This window comes from Heteronotia binoei, chromosome 21 (genome assembly GCF_032191835.1).
Source record: "Heteronotia binoei isolate CCM8104 ecotype False Entrance Well chromosome 21, APGP_CSIRO_Hbin_v1, whole genome shotgun sequence".
Lineage (NCBI taxonomy): Eukaryota > Metazoa > Chordata > Lepidosauria > Squamata > Gekkonidae > Heteronotia > Heteronotia binoei.
In genome coordinates this window covers 194,595,702-194,618,188 of record NC_083243.1, presented here as the reverse complement: position 1 = coordinate 194,618,188, position 22,487 = coordinate 194,595,702, and the positions used below count along the sequence as shown (strand labels likewise).

The 22,487-nt window shown below is 44.5% G+C and overlaps 1 protein-coding gene across 1 annotated transcript in view; it reads left to right on the top strand.

Moving 5' to 3' along the window:
- Positions 1–205: 205 nt before the first annotated feature.
- Positions 206–22,487, top strand: part of CFAP221 (cilia and flagella associated protein 221) — a 70,933-nt gene continuing 48,651 nt past the window's right edge. The window contains exons 1-6 of the mRNA XM_060261818.1: positions 206–390; positions 1,988–2,088; positions 2,320–2,406; positions 2,531–2,626; positions 2,903–3,003; positions 12,394–12,497. Coding sequence (XP_060117801.1) covers positions 252–390; positions 1,988–2,088; positions 2,320–2,406; positions 2,531–2,626; positions 2,903–3,003; positions 12,394–12,497 — 628 coding nt within the window. The 5' untranslated portion in view covers positions 206–251. The remainder of the gene's footprint in view (positions 391–1,987; positions 2,089–2,319; positions 2,407–2,530; positions 2,627–2,902; positions 3,004–12,393; positions 12,498–22,487) is intronic.

Genomic DNA, 22,487 nt, shown 5'->3' with positions numbered 1-22,487 from the left:
GATATCTCTTTTACTGACCTATTGATTGAACTGTGGTTAAGAATGAGACTCCATCTGTGCTTTCGATAGCAATCATTCTCTTGGAATTCCTAATCAGTTTGTGCACAACACCATGTAATGAATTATTATTTGACCTTTCCTGAGTTTACAGTTTGTGCATGTGAGAATTTCCATATCTCCTGCTATGTTTTGTATTTGATAACAGAGATTGACCATTTTGATGTCCAGAAAGCTGCATTTTCCACGAGAGGATGGAAGTGGTAAATGCTGCTTGTTCTGATTTCAACAATACAAAAGGCTCTTTCAAGGAAGTATCATCCCTTCTTCTGGACAGCCTGGTGGAAGAGCCTCGGAGAAGAACTGATGTCCCTAATTACCTCCTAGAATCCAGTAAGTGATTAAGTGACTTGGCAAAAGGAGCTGCTGATTGTAGGCTTTTGACAGGCTTAATTGTTCCCCAAATAAAATGGTTAAGCCCTTCAAAAGCTTGTAGTTTACAAATGATCCTAGTTGTGTCTGAGCATGGTAACTCATCTCTGTGTATGTTCTTTAAAGAACCATGTCTTGAAGGAAAACCATTCCATATCTTTATCTGTCTGTTTCATTTTTGCCCACCCTTCCTTCAGAAAGTTCAGGGCAGCATAATAGTTCTCTCCTCCTCCATTTTATTCTCACAACAATTTGAGGAAGGCTCAACTGACAGAGAATGACTGGCTCCGTTTCCTCCAGTGAACTTCATGTTTAAGTGAGAATTTGAATCTAAGGGTTGAATACAAGAGATTTGGCCTGACCTAGCTGCACCTCCCTTCCAGATTTAATGTTCGTGATCACATGCACACATCTGCCCCCCCCCCCGTCCCGTCTGTACTTACCTCATTTTAGGATGGGCTGGGACCAGATTAAATAGCTATACTGGGAACTTCCAGGAAACATGCAGAGCGTGTTTCCTGGCTGTCTGAATGGCTGGGGTGCATGATGCAATCACCTCACACGCTCCGGAGCAGTCTGAATGCCCCTCTTGAATGTGTGCAGCCTGTGCCTCTCCCAGCAGCAGTGCAGGGGTTGGGTAATTGCCACAGCACACATCAAAGAGAACCATTTTTTCAAAGACAAGGTGCTGTCATACCAAAATCCCAGTGTGATCCCACCCCAAGTCTCCCCAGTCCTTGTTCATACTCCTACTTCAGTCTGTCTTGGCACTCTCAGCATTTGTTTTGAAAGGGATTAGAAAGACAAGGAGTTTTATCTGTCTGTAGTTGAAAACCATGCACACAACTGTCTGGAGATGAGGCCTAATGCTGGCTTCTGGCTTAGAAATTCAGTGACCATCGCATTAATATTATATGACAGCAAGATTTTATTGGTAGAAAAAATGGTATAAACAATTGGGAATGGTGGATTGTTTTTGGTTGCAGAGTTTGTGCAGTAGCTAATAACTTCTTGAGCACAGAAGAGACTGGGCTAAATAGACAGTGGCTCTAAAACTGGCTATAATGTTGGTCATGGCTAAGTACTGTACAATTAAAATTGACAGAATAAGTTAGTCATGCCAATATTCCCTTTACATGCAATGGAAAGTAATTACAGTTTGGTGTAGTGCCAGTTTGGTATAGTGGTTAAGCCACTTTGGTGTAGTGGTTAATTGTGTGGACTCTTATCAGGGAGAACCGGGTTTGATTTCCCCACTCCTCCACTTGCACCTGCTGGAATGGCCTTGGGTCACCCATTGCTCTCGCAGAGCTGTCCTTGAAAGGGCAGCTGCTGTAAGAGCTCTCTCAGCCCCACCTACCTCAAAGGTGTTTGTTGTGGGCGGGGGAGGAGAAGGTAAAGGAGATTGTGACCACTCTGAGACTCTTGAGATTCAGAGTATAGGGTGGAATATAAATCCAATATCATCATCATCTTCTTCTTTGTGCTGTAGCTGGATGAAGCCCATTAATAGCATACAGTATGTCAATTCTTACATTTTTTCCACTTATACTTTCAGAAATTTATTCAAAGCTCTTAAGAAACAATGTGATACAGGCTAAGCCTGCCATAATGCATTATGGAGGGTATGAAACTGGAAAACATCACCAACAAACTTTGGTAGGTAATGAAGCTGTTATTAGTTAATAACAATTAGTTAATAATAATTAGTTATTAGATAGTGAATGAGATAATGCAAGTACCTGTTGACTTTTCCCACTGAACTAGATACATTTACATGGATGTCTTGTTAAGTATGAAAAGAGCTATTCAATTAAAAAAAACCCCCAACAACAACAAGCAATAAATATTTTCTGGCTTTCTTTAAAAATTCCTGTCTTTCTCCTACAGAAAGTTGTTAATATATCTGGCAATCTTATAAACGTTCACATTATTCCGCCCCAAACGAAGTACTTCCAGATCAAATACAGCAAAACAGTAAGTGCCGGCAGTGACCAAGTTGTTCGTCTTTCATTCTTTGCTTCTGTTTTGAATGTCGTCATATTGCAGTGTCAATGACTTTGGAGCACTCCCCAGGAAACCATTTGGTTCTTTTTTACAGCAACGACTTGTGCCTGGCTTGTCCTTTTCAATTACAGTTGATTTCTATCCTGATGAGTGGCGATATTATTATGACTGCATCCGAATCCATTCTGAGGTGAGACACCGCAACAGATGTGGATGCAAAGAAAATATGGCCTGGTTCACAGTATTTACAAATAATTTGTTTGTGGGTTCTCCCCAAAGCCTGCTGTAATTTCACATTTGGAGTATACATTACCAGCTAAGGGAAGGGCATAAGTCCAAAGTCTAAAATTTACTTCATTGCATCATTTCCCCTTGCTGGTATATGAACAGAATACAGATAGGTAGTTACCCCTTACATTTGTTAATCTTTCTAAGCAACTTTGTAATTTTCTTATTTTCCTCCCAGGGAGACGACACTTTGCTGGTTCCCATACACGCCTATCCTGTGATGAATGCTGTAGAATTTCCATCTTATATTAGTTTCTCTGATGTTACACTGGGACAGTGGTAAGCCGTTATTACAACAATGATTCCTTATTTTAAAGTGTTCCTCATGAATTGCTAAAACAATTAGCATAATAAGAACTTGGAGAAAAATGTAAAGGCCATGTAATTCTGTTGAAAATATTAAGTTATTCAGTCAGGTTATAAAATCTCATCTGGCTTTAGCAAACAATATGTACATATTTTTCTTTTCAATTCCCGTTGACGTTGGGTCATTCTGCAAGATTATCTGTGGCTGTCACTTGCCATGCTATTTCTCTCCAAGGCTGAAAAGATTTCTGTTGGGAAAATATTGATAATCCATTGCTAATTGTTACGTTTAGTTTTGTAAATGTTTACAGTCTGCACAATTCAACTTCATTCTGGCAATATATAAACAAATAAAAATTGGCATGTATATTGTAAAGATACTGGCTTGTCTACCAGTCTCTTGTCTGTTTTCTGTTGCCCCAGAAGGTTAGACCAGAATCAATGGGTTGAAATTAAATCAAAAGAGTTTTTGACTAAACGTTAGGAAGAACGTACTGACAGTGGTTCCTCAGTGGAACAGGTTTCCTCGGGAGGTGCTGGGCTCTGCTTCTTTGGAGGTTTTTAAACAGAGGTTAGATGGCCATCTGACAACAATGCTGATTCTGTGAACTTAGGAAAATTATGACAGGGAGAGTACAAAGGGTTGCATCAGTGGTTAGCTCTGTATGTCAGAGAGGGGTGGCTCTGTATGTCAGAGAGGGTATACAGTCCAGTAAGATTGAGAAGGTCAGACAATTAGATTTCCTTCTAGAAATGCTTTGAGTCGAAACAGTGGGCCCAAAAGGAAATTTAACTATAGGAGTTTGTTATCGCCCACCAAATCAAAAGATAGAGGACGATTATAATACGATGAAAGAATTAAAGATAGCAGCTAAATGTAAAAACTGTGTCATAATAGGTGATTTTAATTACCCACAGATTGGGTCAATATGTGTTCTGGTCGAGAGAAAGAGATTGAGTTTCTAGACGCTCTCAATGACTGTGCTATGGAACAGATGGTCACAGAACCTAGCAGGGGTGGGACAGTCCTGGATTTGGTCCTAAGTAATGCCCAAGACCTGGTGATAGATGTAAAAGTGATCGCACCGCTTGGGAACAGTGACCATAATGTTAGTGATTTCACCATTTGTATAAATAGGGAGTTGCCCCAAAAGACCAACATAACCACTTTTAACTTTGAAAGGGGTAAATTCCCTGAGATGAGGAGGCATGTGAAGAGGAAAATGAAAGGAAAGGTAAATAGAGTCAAAACCCTTGGGGAAACTTGGAGGCTATTTAAAACTACGACCCTAGAAGCTCAGATAAATATATACCACAAGTCAGGAAAGGCACAAACAGGTATAAAAAAAGGCCTGCATGGTTAACAAACAAAGTAATGGAAACTGTAAAAGGTAAGAAGGATTCCTTTAAGTGGTGAAAAGCTAGTCCAAGTGAGGTTAATAAAAGGGAACACAGGCTGTGGCAAATAAAATGCAAGACTGTGATCAGTCAGGCAGAAAGGGACTATGAGGAGCATATTGCAAAAAACATAAAGACAATAAAAATTTCTTCAAATACATTAGAAGCAGGAAACCAGCTAGTGAGGCAGTGGGGCCCTTGAATGACCAAGGGGTCAAAGGATTACTGAAGGAGGATAGGGAAATGGCTGAGAAGCTGAATGCATTTTTTGCCTCCGTCTTCTCTGTGGAAGATGAGAAGTGTTTGCCCACTCGAGAACTGCTAATTTTGGGAGGGGTGTTGAAGGACCTGAGTCAGATTGAGGGGACGAGAGAGGAGGTCCTACAAACTGATTGACAAATTAAAAACTGAAAAGTCACCAGGCCCGGATGGCACACATCCAAGAGTTCTGAAAGAACTCAAAGGTGTACTTGTGGATCTCCTGACAAAAATATGTGATCTTTCATTGAAATCTGCCTCCGTTCCTGAGGACTGGAAGGTAGCAAACGTCACCCCCATCTTTAAAAAGGGTTCCAGAGGAGATCTGGGAAATTACGGACAAGTCAATCTGACTTCAATACCGGGAAAGTTGGTGGAAACCATTATCAAAGAGAGAATGAGTAGGCACATTGATGAACACAAGTTATTGAGGAAGACTCAGCATGGGTTCTGTAAGGGAAGATCTTGTCTCACTAACCTGTTAGAGTTCTTTGAGGGGGTGAACAAACATGTGGACAAAGGGGACCCAATAGATGTTGTTTACCTTGACTTCCAGAAAGCTTTTGATAAAGTTCCTCATCAAAGGCTCCTTAGAAAGCTCGAGAGTCATGGAGTAAAAGGACAAGTCACAGAAGATTCCTATGAGAAGAAAAAAATGGAAAAAGCCTAAAGAAGCCGAGGTGGCTCTATAATCCGCTCTCTAAAGACTTGAGAAATAAAAAAGACTCCTTTAGGAATTGGAAGGAGGGCCTTATAACCAAGGATGAATATAAACAAATCACTAGTGCTTGTACAGAAAATGTTAGGAAAGCTAAAGCTCAGTATGAGTTTAGGCTGGCCAAAGATGCTAAAATCAGCAAAAAGGGTTCTTTTCTTATGTTCAGAATAAGAAAAAGAGCAAGGACATGGTAGGCCCATTGCGATGGCAGGAAAGTTAAATTGTAACAGGTAATGAAGAGAGGGCAGAACTGCTCAGTTCCTCATTTTCCTCAGTCTTCTCTTCTGAGGGAAACAGTGCTCAACATGGCAAAAATAGAACATATAATGAGAATGTGACGTTCCAACCTAGGATGGGCATAGGGGTAGTACATAAACACCTAGTTTCTTTAAATGAAACTAAGTCCTCAGGGCCAGATGAACTGCATCCAAGGGTTCTAAAAGAGCTTGCGGATGAAATTTCTGAGCCTCTGGCTATTATTTTTGAGAATTCTTGGAGAACAGGAGAGGTGCTGAAAGATTGGAGTTGGGCAAATGTCCCTATCTTCAAGCAGGGGGGAAAGGTGGATCCGGGTAACTACCGACTGTCAGCTTGATGTCTATACCTGGAAAAGTGTTAGAACAAATCATCAGACAATCAGTCCTGGAACATTTAGAAAGGATGGCTGTGATTACTAAGAGCCAGCATGGGTTTCTCAAGAACAAGTCATGTCAGACTAACCTGATCTCTTTTTTTGAGAAAGTGACTACCTTGCTGGATCAGGGGAATGCTGTAGACATCGTTTATCTTGATTTCAGTTAGGCTTTTGATAAGGTCCCACATACTATCCTTGTTGACAAGTTGGTAAAATATGGTTTGGATCCTGCTACCCTTAGATGGATCTGTAACTGGTTGGCAGGTAGCACCCAAAGAGTGCTTGTGAATGGTTCCTCATCCTCTTGGAGAGGAGTGACAAGTGGAGTGCTTCAAGGATCTGTCCTGGGATCTGTTTTGTTAAACATCTTTATAAATGATTTGGATGAAGGAATAGAGGGAATGCTCATTAAATTTGCAGATGATACTAAATTGGGAGGGGTTGCAAATACAGAAGAAGACAGAATCAGGATACAGGATGACCTTGACAGGCTGGAAAACTGGGCTAAAACCAATAAAATGAATTTTAACAGGGAGAAATATAAAGTTCTGCATTTAGGTAGAAAATGGTTATAGGATGGGGGAGACTTGTCTTAGCAGATCATATGCTGAACGTGAGTCAACAGTGTAATGTGGTGGCTAAAAAGGCAAATGCAATTTTGGGTTGTATCAATAGAAGTGTAGTTTCCAGATCACGTGAAGTGATGGTATCACTTTACTCTGCTCTGGTAAGACCTCACCTGGAGTATTGTGTTCAGTTTTGGGCATCATATTTTAAGAAGGATATAGACAAGCTGGAACGGGTCCAGAGGAGGGCGATGAAAATGCTGAGGGGTCTGGAGACCAAGTCCTATGAAGAAAGGTTAAAGGAGCTGGGGATGTTTAGCCTGGAGAGGAGGTGGCTGAGAGGTGATATGATCACCCTCTTCAAGTCCTTGAAGGGCTGTCATATAGATGATGGTGTCTATAGAGGATGGTGTGGAATTGTTTTCTGTGGCCCCAGAAGGTAGGACCAGAACAATGGATTGAAATTAAATCAAAAGCGTTTCCAGCTCAACATTAGGAAGAGCTTCTTGACCGTTAAAGTAGTTCCTCAGTGGAACAGGCTTCCACGGGAGCTGGTGTGTTCTCCTTCCTTGGAGGTTTTTTAACAGAGGCTAGATGGCGATCTAACAGCAATGAAGATCCTGTGAATTTAGGGGGAGGTATTTGTGAGTTTCCTGCATTGTGCAGGGGGTTGGACTAGATGACCCTGGAGTTCCCTTCCAACTCTTTGATTCTATGATTCTACGTCCTCTTGTGGATCAAAACTGGCTAATTAATACAAAACAGAGAGTGAGTATAAATGGGCAATTTTTGCAATGGAGGATGGTAGGCAGTGGGGTGCCGCTGGGCTCAGTTCTGGGTCCCATGCTTTTTAACTTGTTCATTAATGATTTGGAGTTGGGAGTAAGCAGTGAAGTGGCTAAGTTTGCGGATGACATTAAATTGTTCAGGGTGGTGAGAACCAGAGAGGATTGTGTGGCACTCCAAAGGGATCTGTCAAGGCTGGATGAGTGTGCCTCAACGTGGCAGATGAGGTTCAATGTGTCCAAGTGCAAAGTAATGCACATTGGGGCCAAGAATCCCAGCTATAAATACAGTTGATGGGTGTGAACTGGCAGAGACTGACCAAGAGAGAGATCTTGGGATCGTGGTAGATAACTCAATGAAAATGTTGAGACAGTGTGCAATTGCAATAAAAAAGGCCAACGCCATGCTGGGAATTATTAGGAAGGGAATTGAAAACAAATCAGCCAGTATCATAATGCCCCTGTATAAATCAATGGTGCAGCTTCATTTGGAGTAATGTGTACAATTCTGGTCACCACACCTCAAAAAAGATCTTATAGCATTGGAAAAAGTGCAGAAAAGGGCAACTAGAATGATTAAAGTGTTGGAACACTTTCCCTATGAAGAAAGGTTAAAACACTTGGGGCTCTTTAGCTTGGAGAAACGTCGACTGTGGGGTAACACGATAGAGGTTTACAAGATTATGCATGGGATAGAGGAGGTAGGGAAAGAAGTACTTTTCTCCCTTTCTCACAATATGACAACTAATGAACATTCAATGAAATTGCTGAGCAGTCGGGTTAGAACAGATAAAAGGGTTAAAACGTGTTAATCACCCCAAAAGGTGATTAACACGTGTAATTCACTGCCACGGGAGATGGCGGCTACAAGCATAGCCAGCTTCAAGAGGAGATTGGATAAAAATATGGAGCAGAGGTCCATCAGTGGCTATTAGCCACAGTGTATATACGGTATATTTTGACCACTGTGTGACACAGAGTGTTGGACTGGATGGGCCATTGACCTGGTCCAACATGGCTTCTCTTACGTTCTTCTGTGACACAGAGTGTTGGACTAGATGGGCCATTGGCCAGATCCAACATGGCTTCTCTTCTGTTCTTATGTGACACAGAGTGTTGGACTGGATGGGCCATTGGCTTGATCCAATAGGGCTTCTCTTATGTTCTTATGTGATACAGAGTGTTGGACTGGATGGGCCACTGGCCTGATCCAACAGGGCTTCTCTTCTGCTCTTCTGTGACACAGAGTGTTGGACTGGATGGGCCATTGGCCTGATCCAACATGGCTTCTCTTATGTTCTTCTGTGACACAGAGTGTTGGACTGGATGGGCCACTGGCCTGATCCAACATGGCTTCTCTTATGTTCTTCTGTGACACAGAGTGTTGGACTGGATGGGCCACTGGCCTGATCCAACATGGCTTCTCTTATGTTCTTATGTGACACAGAGTGTTGGACTGGATGGGCCATTGGCCTGATCCAACAGGGCTTCTCTCCTGTTCTTATGTGACACAGAGTGTTGGACTGGATGGGCCACTGGCCTGATCCAACATGGCTTCTTTTTCGTTCATACGCTCTCTTGCACGCCCAGGGAAATGCTGTTCACCACTTTGGAGTCAGGCAGCAATTTTTCTCCAGGCCTATTTTGCCAGGGATCCTGGAGGGGTTTTTTCATGGGGGGGGGCATCTTCTGGGCATGGAGCAGGTGTCACTGTGGGTGGGTGGGGGAAGACATATTTGTGAATGTCCTGAATTGTGCAGGGGGTTGGACTAGATGACCCTGGAGGTCCCTCCCAACCTTATGATGCTATGCTTCTATTTGGAAACATTGGTTCAGACTGAGAGTAAAAAACTAATGTCCTCCCCTCTGCCTTTCTCAAGGGGAGATATGCTCATACATCATGTATGTACATCATCTTTGTCCATGCCAATCCAGACTGGTAGAGGCAATTGAGCATGTTCTTTTTAAATTGTCATTTTTCTCAGGAGATCCAAACAAAGTACATCACTTCAAATTCTGCTATCTTTCCAGGCAGACCCAACATGTTTTATTCTAGTCTCCTTATAACTGATTGCTGTAATGAAACTCTCACCAAGGTAGCAAGACTTGGTGCCCTGGCTAGCTCAATCTGACAGATGATTACAACTTCTTCTAAGAAAACATATATTTTAACAATTTTGCTCAATTAGCACATATTTGCAATATACGCTCAGGTCCATGCAGATATGTACTTAATATTTTTGTCATATATTAATGTATTATTGTTTTTATTATGTATTATTAATGTATATGCCGTTCTGAATTCTGATCTTGGATTGTAATAATAACTTGACTTGTCCTAGTAAAAGTCATGGAAGCTTCTTTCTCTGAGAACCTGAGGTCCAGCTGACTGCAGCTTCAAACACTGAGCTAGCAGCATGGGAAGCTGGCACAGGTGCTGTTCAGTACATTAAGCCTACCGGTTTCAAGACTGAAGAATCCGGGAGGAAGTTTGTCCTGGGCATTCGATCCCATAAGTGCTAGTTAGAGTCAAGAATCATAAGTAACTTTGTTAACTCTTGTATTTGTTTTCTAGTTTGCTGCCATTCACAGGTCTAATGAATTGTTTTAAGCCAATTTCAGTTATACTTATCACCCAGTTACTTATGCATTTTGACTCTAACTAGCCCTTCCTGGCAACTGTCCCCCCCTCCATATGTAAGGCTTGAGGAAAACTGTTTCTATACATCGGAAGAAGTGTGCCTACACATGAAAGCCTACACCCAGAATTAAACTCTGTTGGTCTTAAAGGTGCCACTGGACTGAAACTTTGTTCTACTCTTTTTAATAAAGCACTTTAATTATAATTTGCAGTATTCTTAGGGTTTGGGATTTCAGTCTGAATCCAGTACCTATACTGGCCACAGCTACCGGAATACCTGTTTTCTGGCATTCAGCTACCCTACAGGGCTGACCTGGGAGGGCTGGAGACATTGTCCCTTGGTCTCTGTCTGGCGCAGGGCTTCAGGGGTATGGTTTCAGCATCACTTTGGTATTGCAAGCCTTCGCACATCAGCACTTTGTGGCTGAGTCTTTGGCCAGCCCATCAGCCTTAAGGAATCTTTGACATATATGAGGACAAATTGAAGGGTGGAAATTTCTTAGAGTAGAGAAAACATGAAAAAAGTCACCTACATGGTGATGATAGCCTCTGACTTGCCTCCAGTATACAATGTTAGCCTTAATTTGCTGAATTTTCCTGCCGTTATAATTGAAGCAAAGCACTATGAGACCATAAGGGGCTTCAGTTCATGTTAAAGTCTTGATTGGGTAGGGCCCAGAGCTGAAATTTACAGGAAGCTTGGACAGCCTATGGAATCCAAACACAATTCTTCTGAAGACCTTCTCCCTAACATCATAAAAAGCCACAATAGAGGATGCATTAAGCTGTTATTCTGTCTCAGAATTCTAGTTACAATTACAGGCAGTGATTTCAAAGAACCATCTTTGCTTTTAAAAGTTGATAACGAGTTGGATCCAATCAGGTTTTCCACTGGTGAAACAGGAAGGAGGTAATCCCTTATAGCCACCCAAAAGGCTGTGCTGGGGATCTGCATGGCCAAGAGACATGTGGGCTGTAATGGAGAACCAGGCAGGATTGTGTAAAAAAAACTTTCTGAATCCAATGCCATATTTTCACAAATGTTGCCTTTAGAGCCTTTAGGGTAAGTGTATCATTTTTACATTTTTTAATCCCATTTTTCATTGATAGCCCATCAATCTCACCCTGTCCACACATCCTCCTTCCATGAAGAACACAATGGCTACCCCCAAAATAGATTAAAGATGCCCCTATCAGCGGCTTCCCCATTTCTGATCCGTGTCTAAATTTTCCAAAATACATTTCAAAGAAATGCTGTACATAAACTTCATTCCTTGCTAATCAAGCTGGATGGGATTACAAACAGTTTATAAAACGAAGGAGTTGTTTGAATAAATTGCATTTTTATCATGGTCAAGAATATGCAGGGTTTTTTTAATCTGCTCTGTTTTGACTAGCTAGATCCAGATACACACAGCTTGCTCCCATCACAGACAGATGCAGCCTTTGGAAAATGTATTAAGGTGTCCAGTATGGAATAGGCAGTTGGAGATCCAAACATGTTGTGTACTAAGGAGAGTACAGTTCTGATGCCATATTAATAGCAGATGGTGTTAACCTCCCAAATAAGAGCTGATGTTCAGCATTACATGAAAGAGTCTTGCGTAGATCCTCCTCCTTCAGCCTCCATGTGAGGGAATGTGGGTTTTGAATACTGGTGCAGAAAACTTCTGAATTTAGATGTCAGGGAGAAATTTTCTCTTGGCAGGCTGTTTCTATGTGATAGGTTGTCCTTTTCTGTGTTTTTTTTTTAATGTGAAGGAGTATTTTAAAAACAGTAACCCTCCACCTGCAACGCACATGGTTCTGTCACCTCATTTTGCACGTGTAGATCAGGTCTGGTCTTCCACAATGAAAGCGGATATGAAGGGACAGGTACACAACATGTGTTTGTGTTTTGCACTGAGTGAATTTTGCACAGTCTGAAATCCCCACATTGTTTCACTTCAAGAGATCCCACTTCCCAGTTCTTAACAGATGCAGGGGGGGGGGGGGGGAAGAAACCTAACAGCAGAGACAGCAAATGTTATGAGTGGAAGGGAGCAGAAGTCCATTCGCACCTTAACAGCTAATAAAATTTGTGGCAGGACATATTTTTTTTCATGAGTCACTGTTCACTTCTTCAGATTCAGCTAAAACGTGTGTCCGTCTGTCCTTATATCTTGGAGAGTGGTTTCAGTGTGAGAGGTCTAGTATTGCTGTTCAGAATTCTAAATACTCACCAGAAGAGACTGCACAATCGTTGCTTTGGGATGTAATGTTTTACGCTGCCGTTTCAGTATCCTTCTGTGGAGAGATATGCCGGCAAATATGAACTGAATTATTTCTAATTCTTTTATTCCATTTCATCTTTTTCCCCCCAGTAAGGAATATGTGATCTCTTTGCAGTGCAGCTGTCCCATCGATTTTGAGTTCCACATTGAGTATCTCCAAGCTCACAAAGCCTTCACTGTTCATCCCATCTCTGGTATGACCTCAGATTGGAAGCATTGCTTCATTGCTCTTTAAGATTATCTGGCATCTTTGTGTGAAAACATTTTATTCTGAAATTAAGAAACAGAGCTCCTGTTGAGCAGATCTAAACATCTAGGTCAGGGTCCGTGCGACAGAACTGGCCTCTGCAAGCAGCTGGCTTTCTCTTGCTTCCTTCTCCAGGGCTGCTGTAGCTGCTGCATCACTTTGGCCCAGCTCCCTCAATCACTCTTTCTTGCTTCACATGTATGTGAGAGAGAAAGCCAAGCCTCTCTTCCCTCCATTGGCTGAGGGCTTCTTCTTCTCCTCCTTTGGGGGGGGTAGAGAGAGAGAGCTCCATGGCAACTTTAAAACCAATGAAGTTTTATTCCAGGTATATGTTTTTGTGTGCAAGCACTTCTTCAGAGGGAGAAAGGGAGGGGGATCCTTCTGGCAAGCACAATTTACATTACGATTGCTCTGCTCTGCTGTTTACGTTGAGACCTGATCTCACACACATTTGGGGGCAGGAAAGAGATGCATCTGGGATAAGGGAATTAAAAGGAAATTATTTTGGCTTCTTCTGAAAAGCTTTTTAAAAAATTAGATTTCTCTTTGCCTATTTTATCTTCTTTTTAAAAAGACCCTGATTGGGAATGGCAACACTTGGATTGGATTCCATTGCTTAATGATGGCTAAGTATTTTAAAATACATGTATGGTTCTGTATATTTTTAGATCTGTTGAACATGTCTTCCTCTCTCCGCTTCCTCCTAACTAGCTGCCTTTTTCACAAAACACCCCCCTTTGCTTTTTTAACTGTTTCATTATCATCACTAGCAAGGAGTGAACTATGTCCAGGCTGAAATCCCCACATTATTTCACTTAGAGAAATCCCCGTTTCCAGTTCTTAACATATGCAGTGCAGGGGGGGGGAGGGGGGAGAAACCTAACAGTATAACCAGCAAATGTTATGAGTGGAAGGGAGCAAGAGTCCATTCGCACCTTAAGAACTAACAAAATTTGTGGTAGGGCATGAGCTTTCATGAGCCACTGTTCAGATACAGCTAGAATGTGAGTCCACCTGTCCTTATATATTTGGAGAGTGATTTCAGACCCCTAATGAAAATAGCAGCCATTGGTGATCAGAGAAGAAACCTACGTCTCAATTCAGTCCAGGAGGATGTGTTGTCTTGAGCTTTGTTATCAGTTGCAATTCAGCAGTCTCTCTAATCTGCCTTTGAAATTCCTCTGTAAGAGAACTGATACTCTTAGGTCAGCAATTTAATGTCCTGGAAGATTAAAATTTCCCCCCGCTGTTTTTTGCATGTTGTTGTTTCTAATAGCAGTGGAAAGAGTAAGAGTCCCGTAGCACCTTAAAGACTAACAAAAATTTGTGGTGGGGTATGAGGTTTCGTGAATCACAGCTCACTGCTTCAGACTTATTTCCATTTATTCTTTACATCCTCCTGGACTGAACCCTCCTGGATCAAATTGAGACCTAGGTTTTCTGTCTCATTACCAGTGCTGATATGATATGTCCACACGTACTACCCCTCTGCATATCACACCTAATCCAAAGATGCTATTGCCATTCGGCATCTGAAATCATCTGTATAAAGTTTATATCTCTGGTACCTTATGTTACATTTTATGGCCCACATGGCTCAGCCCAACAAAGTGACATTTATGTCCTGTCTGGCCCTCAATAAATGAATTCAACACCTGTGATCTGGGCAGTTTAATTGCTACAGCTATAAACTGCCCAGTTCTCTTTCTGTGGCAGCCTGCTTCTGAGAGCCAGTTTGGTGTAGTGGTTAAGTGTGTGGACTCTTATCTGGGGGAACCAGGTTTGATTCCCCACTCCTCCACTTGCAGCGGCTGGAATGGCCTTGGGTCAGCCATAGTGGTTAACTGTGCAGACTCTTATCTGGGAGAACCAGGTTTGTTTCCCCTCTCCTCCACTTGCAGCTGTTGAAATGGCCTTGGGTCAGCCAGAGCTCTCTTATCTGGGAGAACCGGGTTTGATTCCCCACTCCTCCACTTGCAGCTGCTGGAATGGCCTTGGGTCAGCCATAGTGGTTAAGTGAGCAAACTCTTATCTGGGAGAACCGGGTTTGATTCCCCACTCCTCCACTTGCAGCTGCTGGAATGGCCTTGGGTCAGCCATAGTGGTTAAGTGAGCATTGCAAACTCTTATCTGGGAGAACCGGGTTTGATTCCCCACTCCTCCACTTGCAGCTGCTGGAATGGCCTTGGGTCAGCCATAGCTCTTGTAGGAGCTGTCCTTGAAAGGGCAGCTGCTGTAAGAGCTCTCTCAGGCCCACCTACTTCACAGGGTGTCTGCTGTGGGGAGGGGGGGGGAGGTAAAGGAGATTGTGACTGCTCTGAGACTTTGAGATTAAACATGGTTATTCAGGAGTAAGTTCCACCAAGTACAGTGGGACTTATTTCAAGATTAGTGTGCTTCGGGCAACTTCTCAGACTCGGTCCACAAGGCTGCCTGTACAGTAGATCATTAGCAGAAGCAACTGTTCTGTAGCAAAAGCACCTTCTTGATGCTCCAGCACATTGGTAGAAGGGACTCAGAGGCCTGCTTGTATGAAAGATACTTTGGGTCATTCAAGGAGGGCATTCCATGATTTCTGCTGATCCCCCCCCCCCCCCCCTACGCATTCCACATTGTTCCCAAGGGCCCGATAGGGGCATGAGCAGAAAAAAAAATTGGGAAAATTCAGATTCGGGGCTAAAAAATTCAGGAGGCCGTATATCTCCTAATAGCAGATTTGGTACTCAAATCTGATTCCAGAGATATTTGGCCATTCCCGGATATATGGCCCCATTATACCCTATGGGCCATTGAAATCAATGGCAAAATAGGTTATAATGAAAGGTGACTGGAGGGGAGGGGGTTTGAGTTAGAGACTCCAAAATTGCAGGGAAGCTGCAGGGGCCTCTCTCCTACAGAACCCCCACGTCCCAAAAAGATTGGGCCAGGCAGTCCCATTCTAGTGGCACCCAAAGAGGGTGCCCCAATCTCCCCATTATACCCTATGGGCCATTGAAGTCAATGACAAAATAGGGCATAATGAAAGACATCTGGAGGGGAGGAGGTTTGCTGTAGAGGCCCCGAATTTGCAGAGCAGCTGCAGTGGTCTCTCCCCCTCGGGCAGTGCCATGTGCCACCATGCTACTGCCATTGGCACAAACCGTACATTAGATCAAACTCGAGAATCTCTCTCATTCAGAAATCGGGGTGGTGGCTCTCTGCAAGGACTGCTGCACAGAACCAGTGCATTGAATGCACTACTGCATGTCAAGCATCTGCCCACTGAACCACAGCCCTACAGAAAAAATACCTATGTGGAATCCCTCAACACTCCACTAGTTGTTTGTCACTGAAAGAAAATCTTGGAAACTTGGGTTTTAAAAGAAGGGGATGAAAAATCAAGGCTGCTCTAAGGGAACCTTGACAGACATGCCAAGTGGCATGCAACTATCACCTCTGCTCTTCTTTTAAAAGCGAGTATCTTGGGAAACTGTCATTGGGAACCATACTTATCCTACATCTTGGTTCTGGCATGACACATTCCCAAAGTGAGAAGCATTCTTTTCCTATCACAACAAAGCTGAGAGACTAGTCGTCGTAAAAACAGTCAACACAATGGAACCCCCAGGACATAACAGAGATATCGGCTTCGTATCTCAGTAGACATAATAACTAATAACGAAGATGTTTAGTTCTCAGCTTTTCACAGGAAACAGATTATGTTGGTCTTAAAGGTGCCACTGCAGTCAAACTTACTTCTCAGGCTGTGATCTCCCCTCACACTGGCCCCACCCCTCGGGGCGGCCGTGGCATAGAGGTGGGAGAAAAAGGGGTGCTTACGGCCTCAGAATTGAGGGGAATGGGCGTTGCCCCAAGCCACTACCTCCTGTCTCTCTCTCTCTGGTATTCCTCATCTGTCTTCCTCCCCGGCTCTCAGCGTTTTCCCCCTTTTATCCTCTCACACCTCCATGCTATAATGCACCTCCCCTATCCAATCCTATGCTTGTGTGCCCATCGCCGGCCTTCCCCAGCCATTGGGTGTGGCCCCGCTGCTTCCTCCTTCCTCCCGCCCCCAGCCACGCGGCCTGTTGTTGGCCCCACCCTCTGGGGCTGCTCCGAGGGGTAGGGTGCCCACCACAGTTGGCACTATCACCCTGGCGGCTCCTTCAGCGCCGCCCATCCTCTTCTGCGCCGTCAGCTCTCCCCTCACCCGGGCTCTCAGGTCAGCCAGGGGCAGCAGCGGCACTTCTCCTGCAGGCTGAGGCATCCGTGTTTGGCCTGTCCCACGCCAAGTCTTCTGGCCTGGGCCAGACAGCTCCCTTGCCGAGGCCCCAGGACGCCCAGCGCCAGCCTCGCAGGTAGGTGGGCTTCGGGGCTCGACGGAGGAAGCTGCAGCCGTCCCCATCTTCTTTCGTGGGGGTGTGGGCCGGCGGAGTACGGGTTGCCACGGGGCTGGGAGGCAGCGGCCCAGACACAGGCATATTATTAACCCCATCAGTGCCTGTTCTGAATCCAAAATTGCTGCATTTTTGCTCTTTAATATGTTTATCCACTTCTAGCTGCAGTTACTACTCTGTCATTTTGGCACCTAGATTCTAATGGTGTTTCCTGGCAACAAATCCCACCCCCATAAGAAATATGAGGGGACACCCTTTTCATTGAATCTCACAGAGCTCTGGTGTTGCTTATACCACCTGCCATTGTCCTTCGCTTGTCTTGAGGTGCCGCTGGCACACTTCTCAATGTCAGTCTCTCACATTTAGGTGTTCAGGTTTGTAGCTGCATGCTGCTGCATTCTTCCCTTGCTCCATTCTTAGTTATACTTGATGAACACCCAGGTCTTCTTATGCACCTTGTCTCTAACTGATTCTTCCTGACCATCAACCAACCCAACAACAATGCCTCTCCCCCAATAAGGTAAAAATCAACTGAACCCAAACCTGATTTCAAACTGCAACAAAGATAGAAAGATAGAAAGAGTCATCAGGCAACCAGAGGAAGCAAGTCACATAGAGTAACACAAGACTGTATCAGTAACACCAGCTGCAAGGCCCACTCAGGAAAAAAGGGCAAAAACACAAGTCTGTATAAGACAAACACAGCTACCCACCGACACCCACCACCAGTCCCTTTCCCAGCAACCAGAATGGTGGGGTGGGGGGGAAGAAACTATAAAAAAACAATCCTATGTTCACAACAAATCACACTGCAGCAAAAAAAAAAGCAACAACAGTATCCAGGAGAACGACCCTTAGCCCTTACCGTGAGGGGTCCTTCTCCTAAGAGGACAGGAGGACATCTTGGGTGTTTTCCCACCGTCCAATCAGGGAGGCAGGAATCTTAAAATCTTCCTCTTCCTGTGGCTGTGGGAACCACCCCTCTCTCAGTTTGGGTGACTCCGATCAGCAATAAGAAGAATATCGTACCTTAAAAACTTCTAAGGTAAAATAAACTAACAGTCGGTCAGTAACAATGACATTAGACTGGAAGGCCGACCAAAAAACAAACCTTTATGGTAAACAACAGGCAACAGATAGAAGCATAGAACAGGCCCTTCAGACGAAGGTTGGTAGACGAGATACAGAGAAAAAAACAGACTGCCCAAGGTAGGGCGAGAAAAAAGGGAGGGCAAGATGTCCTCCTGTCCTCTTAGGAGAAGGACCCCTCACGGTAAGTGCCAAGGGTCATTCTCCCTAAGAGGCGGAGGACATCTTGGGTGCTCCCAGAGCAGTACGTTAATCAGGGTGGGGTCGCCCTACTCAGGCAGCACATGTTGCAGGATTCGTCTACCAAAGGCTGCATCCGCCGACGCATATGCATTCAGCTTGTAGAGGCGAATAAAGGTGGAGATAGACGACCACGTGGCTGCTTTTCACACCTCCTCGACAGAGGCGTTCTTATTGAAGGCTGCGTTGGTGGCTGCACTTCTGGTCGAATGTGCCGTGATCCCTGATGGCACCTTGAGATGTAACGCCTTGTATGCCTCCGTTATACACTGCTTAATGCTTAATGGCGTAACTAATGGCCGACTTGGACATCTTCTGACCTAATCTGGGCGCTGCTATGTTAATGAACATGGAATCTGACTTACGAATTGGTTCAGTTCTAACCAGGTAAATCTTGAGCGCCCTACGCACGTCCAGAGTATGCCACTTGCGCTCCTTGGGATGCTTAGGATCCGGGCAAAAAGATGGTAAATTGATTTCTTGGCTTTGGTGGAACCTAGACGAGACCTTTGGCTGAAAGGTAGGGTCCGGATAAAGAACGACCTTGTCCTTGTGGAATACGCATAGCTCTCGCTTAATCGACAAAGCGCCAATTTCGGAGACCCTTCTGGCCAATGTTATCGCCACCAGGAAGATAGTTTTCATGCGCATCATCTTTAAGGGCACAGACATTAAGGGCTCAAAAGGAGAATTCGTTGAAGCTGATAGACCTGGATTCAGCCGCCAGGAAGGAAAGCGATGAGATTGTGGTGGAGAACTCATAGAAGCCCCTCTAAGAAAACGATGGATATGGGGATGCGATGTCAGATTTACACTGTCCACTTGTTGGAGTACTGAAGACAAGGCTGCAACCTGGCGCTTGAGGGTAGCTGGCTTCAGTCCCGACTGAAGACCATCCTGAAGAAATTGAAGAATTCTAGGGACCGTGGGATGTAGTGGGTCTACATTCTTCCTCCGGCACCACCTGTGAAAAGTTTTCCACGACACGTTGTAAATCCGAGTAGTGGACTCCTTTCTGGAAGCTAGGATGGTGTTCGTCACTTCGCTTGTATAACCCAGGTCTAACAGCGATTTCCTCTCAACCTCCAGGCGGTCAATCTCAGCCATTCTGGATGAGGGTGCCACACCGGGCCCTGCAATAGCATGTCCGGCCGGGTTGGCAGGTGAAATGGTTCCGCTATTGACATCTGTTGAATTGATGAGAACCAGGGACGTCAAGGCCACCAGGGCGCAACCAGGATGACCTCAGCCCCCAACATACTGATTTTTCTGAGAACCCTCGGGATGACTGGGATTGGAGGAAATGCATACAGAAGGCCTTGTGGCCAGGGAGATGTTAGAGCGTCCGTGGCCTCCGCCTGCTTGTGGTAGTACCTCGTGAAAAACCAAGGAAGTTGGTGATTCTGATGGGACGCAAAGAGATCCAACATCGGTAGGCCAAAGCATTCCACTATCTTTAGGAAAAGGTTCTTGTTGAGAGACCACTCCCCCGATTGAATGCTCTCCCGACTGAGCCAGTCTACCTGTCAGAACTTAAGAACTTCAAACGGATCCCATACTTGGTTACAAAGTTAGGATTTTATTGAAGAGAACTAAGCACTGGAAGAGGCAAGATAACAGTGATGGCGAGAGCCAGCACCAGCACAATTTTATACACGTAAAACCATACCATACCATACCAAACCTTTAATGGCATAATAGATTCAGATAAAAATACACAGAATATAAAAATTTAAACATTGGAGATAAAATCAAAATAAAACCGAGCTTACAGATACATTCAAACATGGTCAGAATTAAATTTAAGGATGTCAGCCAGAAATTTTGCCACAGCCTCACTAACCACCCCCTCAGTATCACTCAATAAATAATAACAGGGTGGCAGAATAGACAAATCTGGAGAAAAAGAAAGCTTGCCAAATAAATCTTTACGGAGGTTATGGTAAAAAGAACAATCAAGCAATATATGCTGGATTGAGTCAGGGGTATTCGCTCCACAGGAGCAAAGTCTGTCGGCTAAAGGGACTCGCTGATATCTCCCTTGTAAAACTTTGGAGGGAAACGCGTTTAGTCTGGCCAACATAAATGCCCTGCGATGACTTGGAGTGGTTAGGTCTGATAGATAATTGGGCATTTTGCCACAAAAAGCATAAAGACCTAAGGAAGCTGGAGAGCAAGTATAAGGGAGAGTTGGCCGTAATTTCGTTTCCTCCAATTCCCACAGTCTCAGTTTAATACATCTGAAGATATATGACTCTTCAGAGGTAGAAAAATCATCTACCTCTAACCCCAATTGATTGAGTTTAGACAGAAGCAGTGCTGTCCAGGACGAAATATATGGGTCTCTTTTCATACAATCAAGGAGGCTATTGGGATCTGTTCTAAAATGAATTTTGAGCCAGAATTTAAACACTGCAATCCAGGCTTTTTTTTTTAATGTGAAGGAGTAAAACAAACATCTCACAAAGCCACAATTCACCCCGGTACAGGCACATCTGTCTTCTCACCATCACTATCAGTAGAGAGGATGCCTCCCTACTTCGAAGGCCATGCTGTTCGGCTTCAAAGGGTCCCAGTGTGAGAATGTACAGAGACATAACATAACTCATTCTACAACCCCAAATATTTTGGATACCAGTGGGGCAAGGTTAATTACTACTCAAGCCTTTTGGGTCAAGCAAGGGTTACAACATGGAGTCAGTTTGGTTCAGTAACAAAGCAGTTCTAAGTCATAGTAAAAATACATTGCAGCCTTGGTCACATTATAGGGAACCAGCAGTAAAGATACAAGTTCTGACATACTGCCCCCCCTAAGCGCCCCCTCCCGCGGGGCCCGCCTTGGGCTTGTGTGGGTACAGTAGGTGAAACTTTTTCAGCAGTTGCGGAGCGGCTACATTCTGAGATTCGACCCACTCGTCACAGCTCGGGGGGAAGTGTTTCCACCTGATCAAATAATACAGTTTCCCCCGTTTGACTCTGGAGTCCAGGATCTCCTGGACCTCATGGTGACTCTGACCCCTCACTGTCGTCGGAGGGGGCGGTGGGGCCCTGGGATGGAAGGACGTAGCACCAGGGTCTTTCCGAAGCAAGCTGCAATGAAAAACAGGATGGATCTTACTTAGAGATTTGGGCAGTTCGAGTTCTACAGTCACTTTGTTTATTACCCTTTTTATTTTAAATGGGCCCAGGAACTTCAGTGCGAGTTTGCGACAGGGCTGGGGAAGGGGAAGGTTTTTTGTGGACAGAAAAACTGTATCCCCCACCTTCAAGTCCCACTCTTGGGAGTGCTTTTTGTCGAATTGCTTTTTGTAGGCTTTTTTCGCTTCCTCCAGGTTTTCCTGAATACCCTTCCAGCCTTCACGGAGGCCCTCCCACCATTGCTGACAGGAAGTGGGTTCGGCCGGGCTGGCGGGGAGGGCGAGAGTGGGAAACGGTTTGCCCTCGTAACCATTGATAATTTGAAAAGGGGAGGTTTTGGTTGAGCTATGGAGGCTGTTGTTGTAGCCATATTCTGCAAAAGGGAGGAGGTCCACCCAGTTGGACTGTTGGAAGTTAATGAAACAGCGGAGGTACTGTTCCAGAAGACCGTTAACCCTCTCCGTCTGTCCGTCCGACTGGGGGTGGTAGGCAGAGCTTAGCCCCTGCTCGATGCCAGCCAGTTTGCAGAACTCCCGCCAGAAGTTGGCAACGAACTGCGTCCCGCGGTCACTAATGACCTTGTCCGGGAATGAGTGTAGGCGTACAATGTGGGTGAAAAAGAGCTGGGCGAGTTTTTTGGCTGTGGGTAGTTTTTTGCATGGGATGAAATGGGCTTGCTTAGAAAATGTGTCGACTACGACCAGGATGACTGTTTTGCCTTGTGAGGGTGGGAGTTCGACAATGAAATCCATGGAGACTACCGACCAAGGTCTGGTGGCTGTAGGGAGTGGAACTAGGTGGCCTGGGGGTTTACCCCCCCTTCTTTTTGCCATGAGGCAGGTGGGGCATGAAAGAACAAATTCAGAGACATCTTTCTTAATTTTTGGCCACCAGAACTGGCGGGTGAGTAAGTTGAGGGTTTTGACATAGCCAAAGTGGCCGGCCAGGCGACTTGAGTGACAGCGCTCCAAGACCTCTTTTCTGAGGGGGTCGGGCACATAGATTTTTTCATTGTGCAGCCAGAGCCCGTTTTCGGCTTTAACCAAGTTGGGTGGGCGGTCGGTTTCTTGGTTGTATTCTGAGAGGAATCTAGG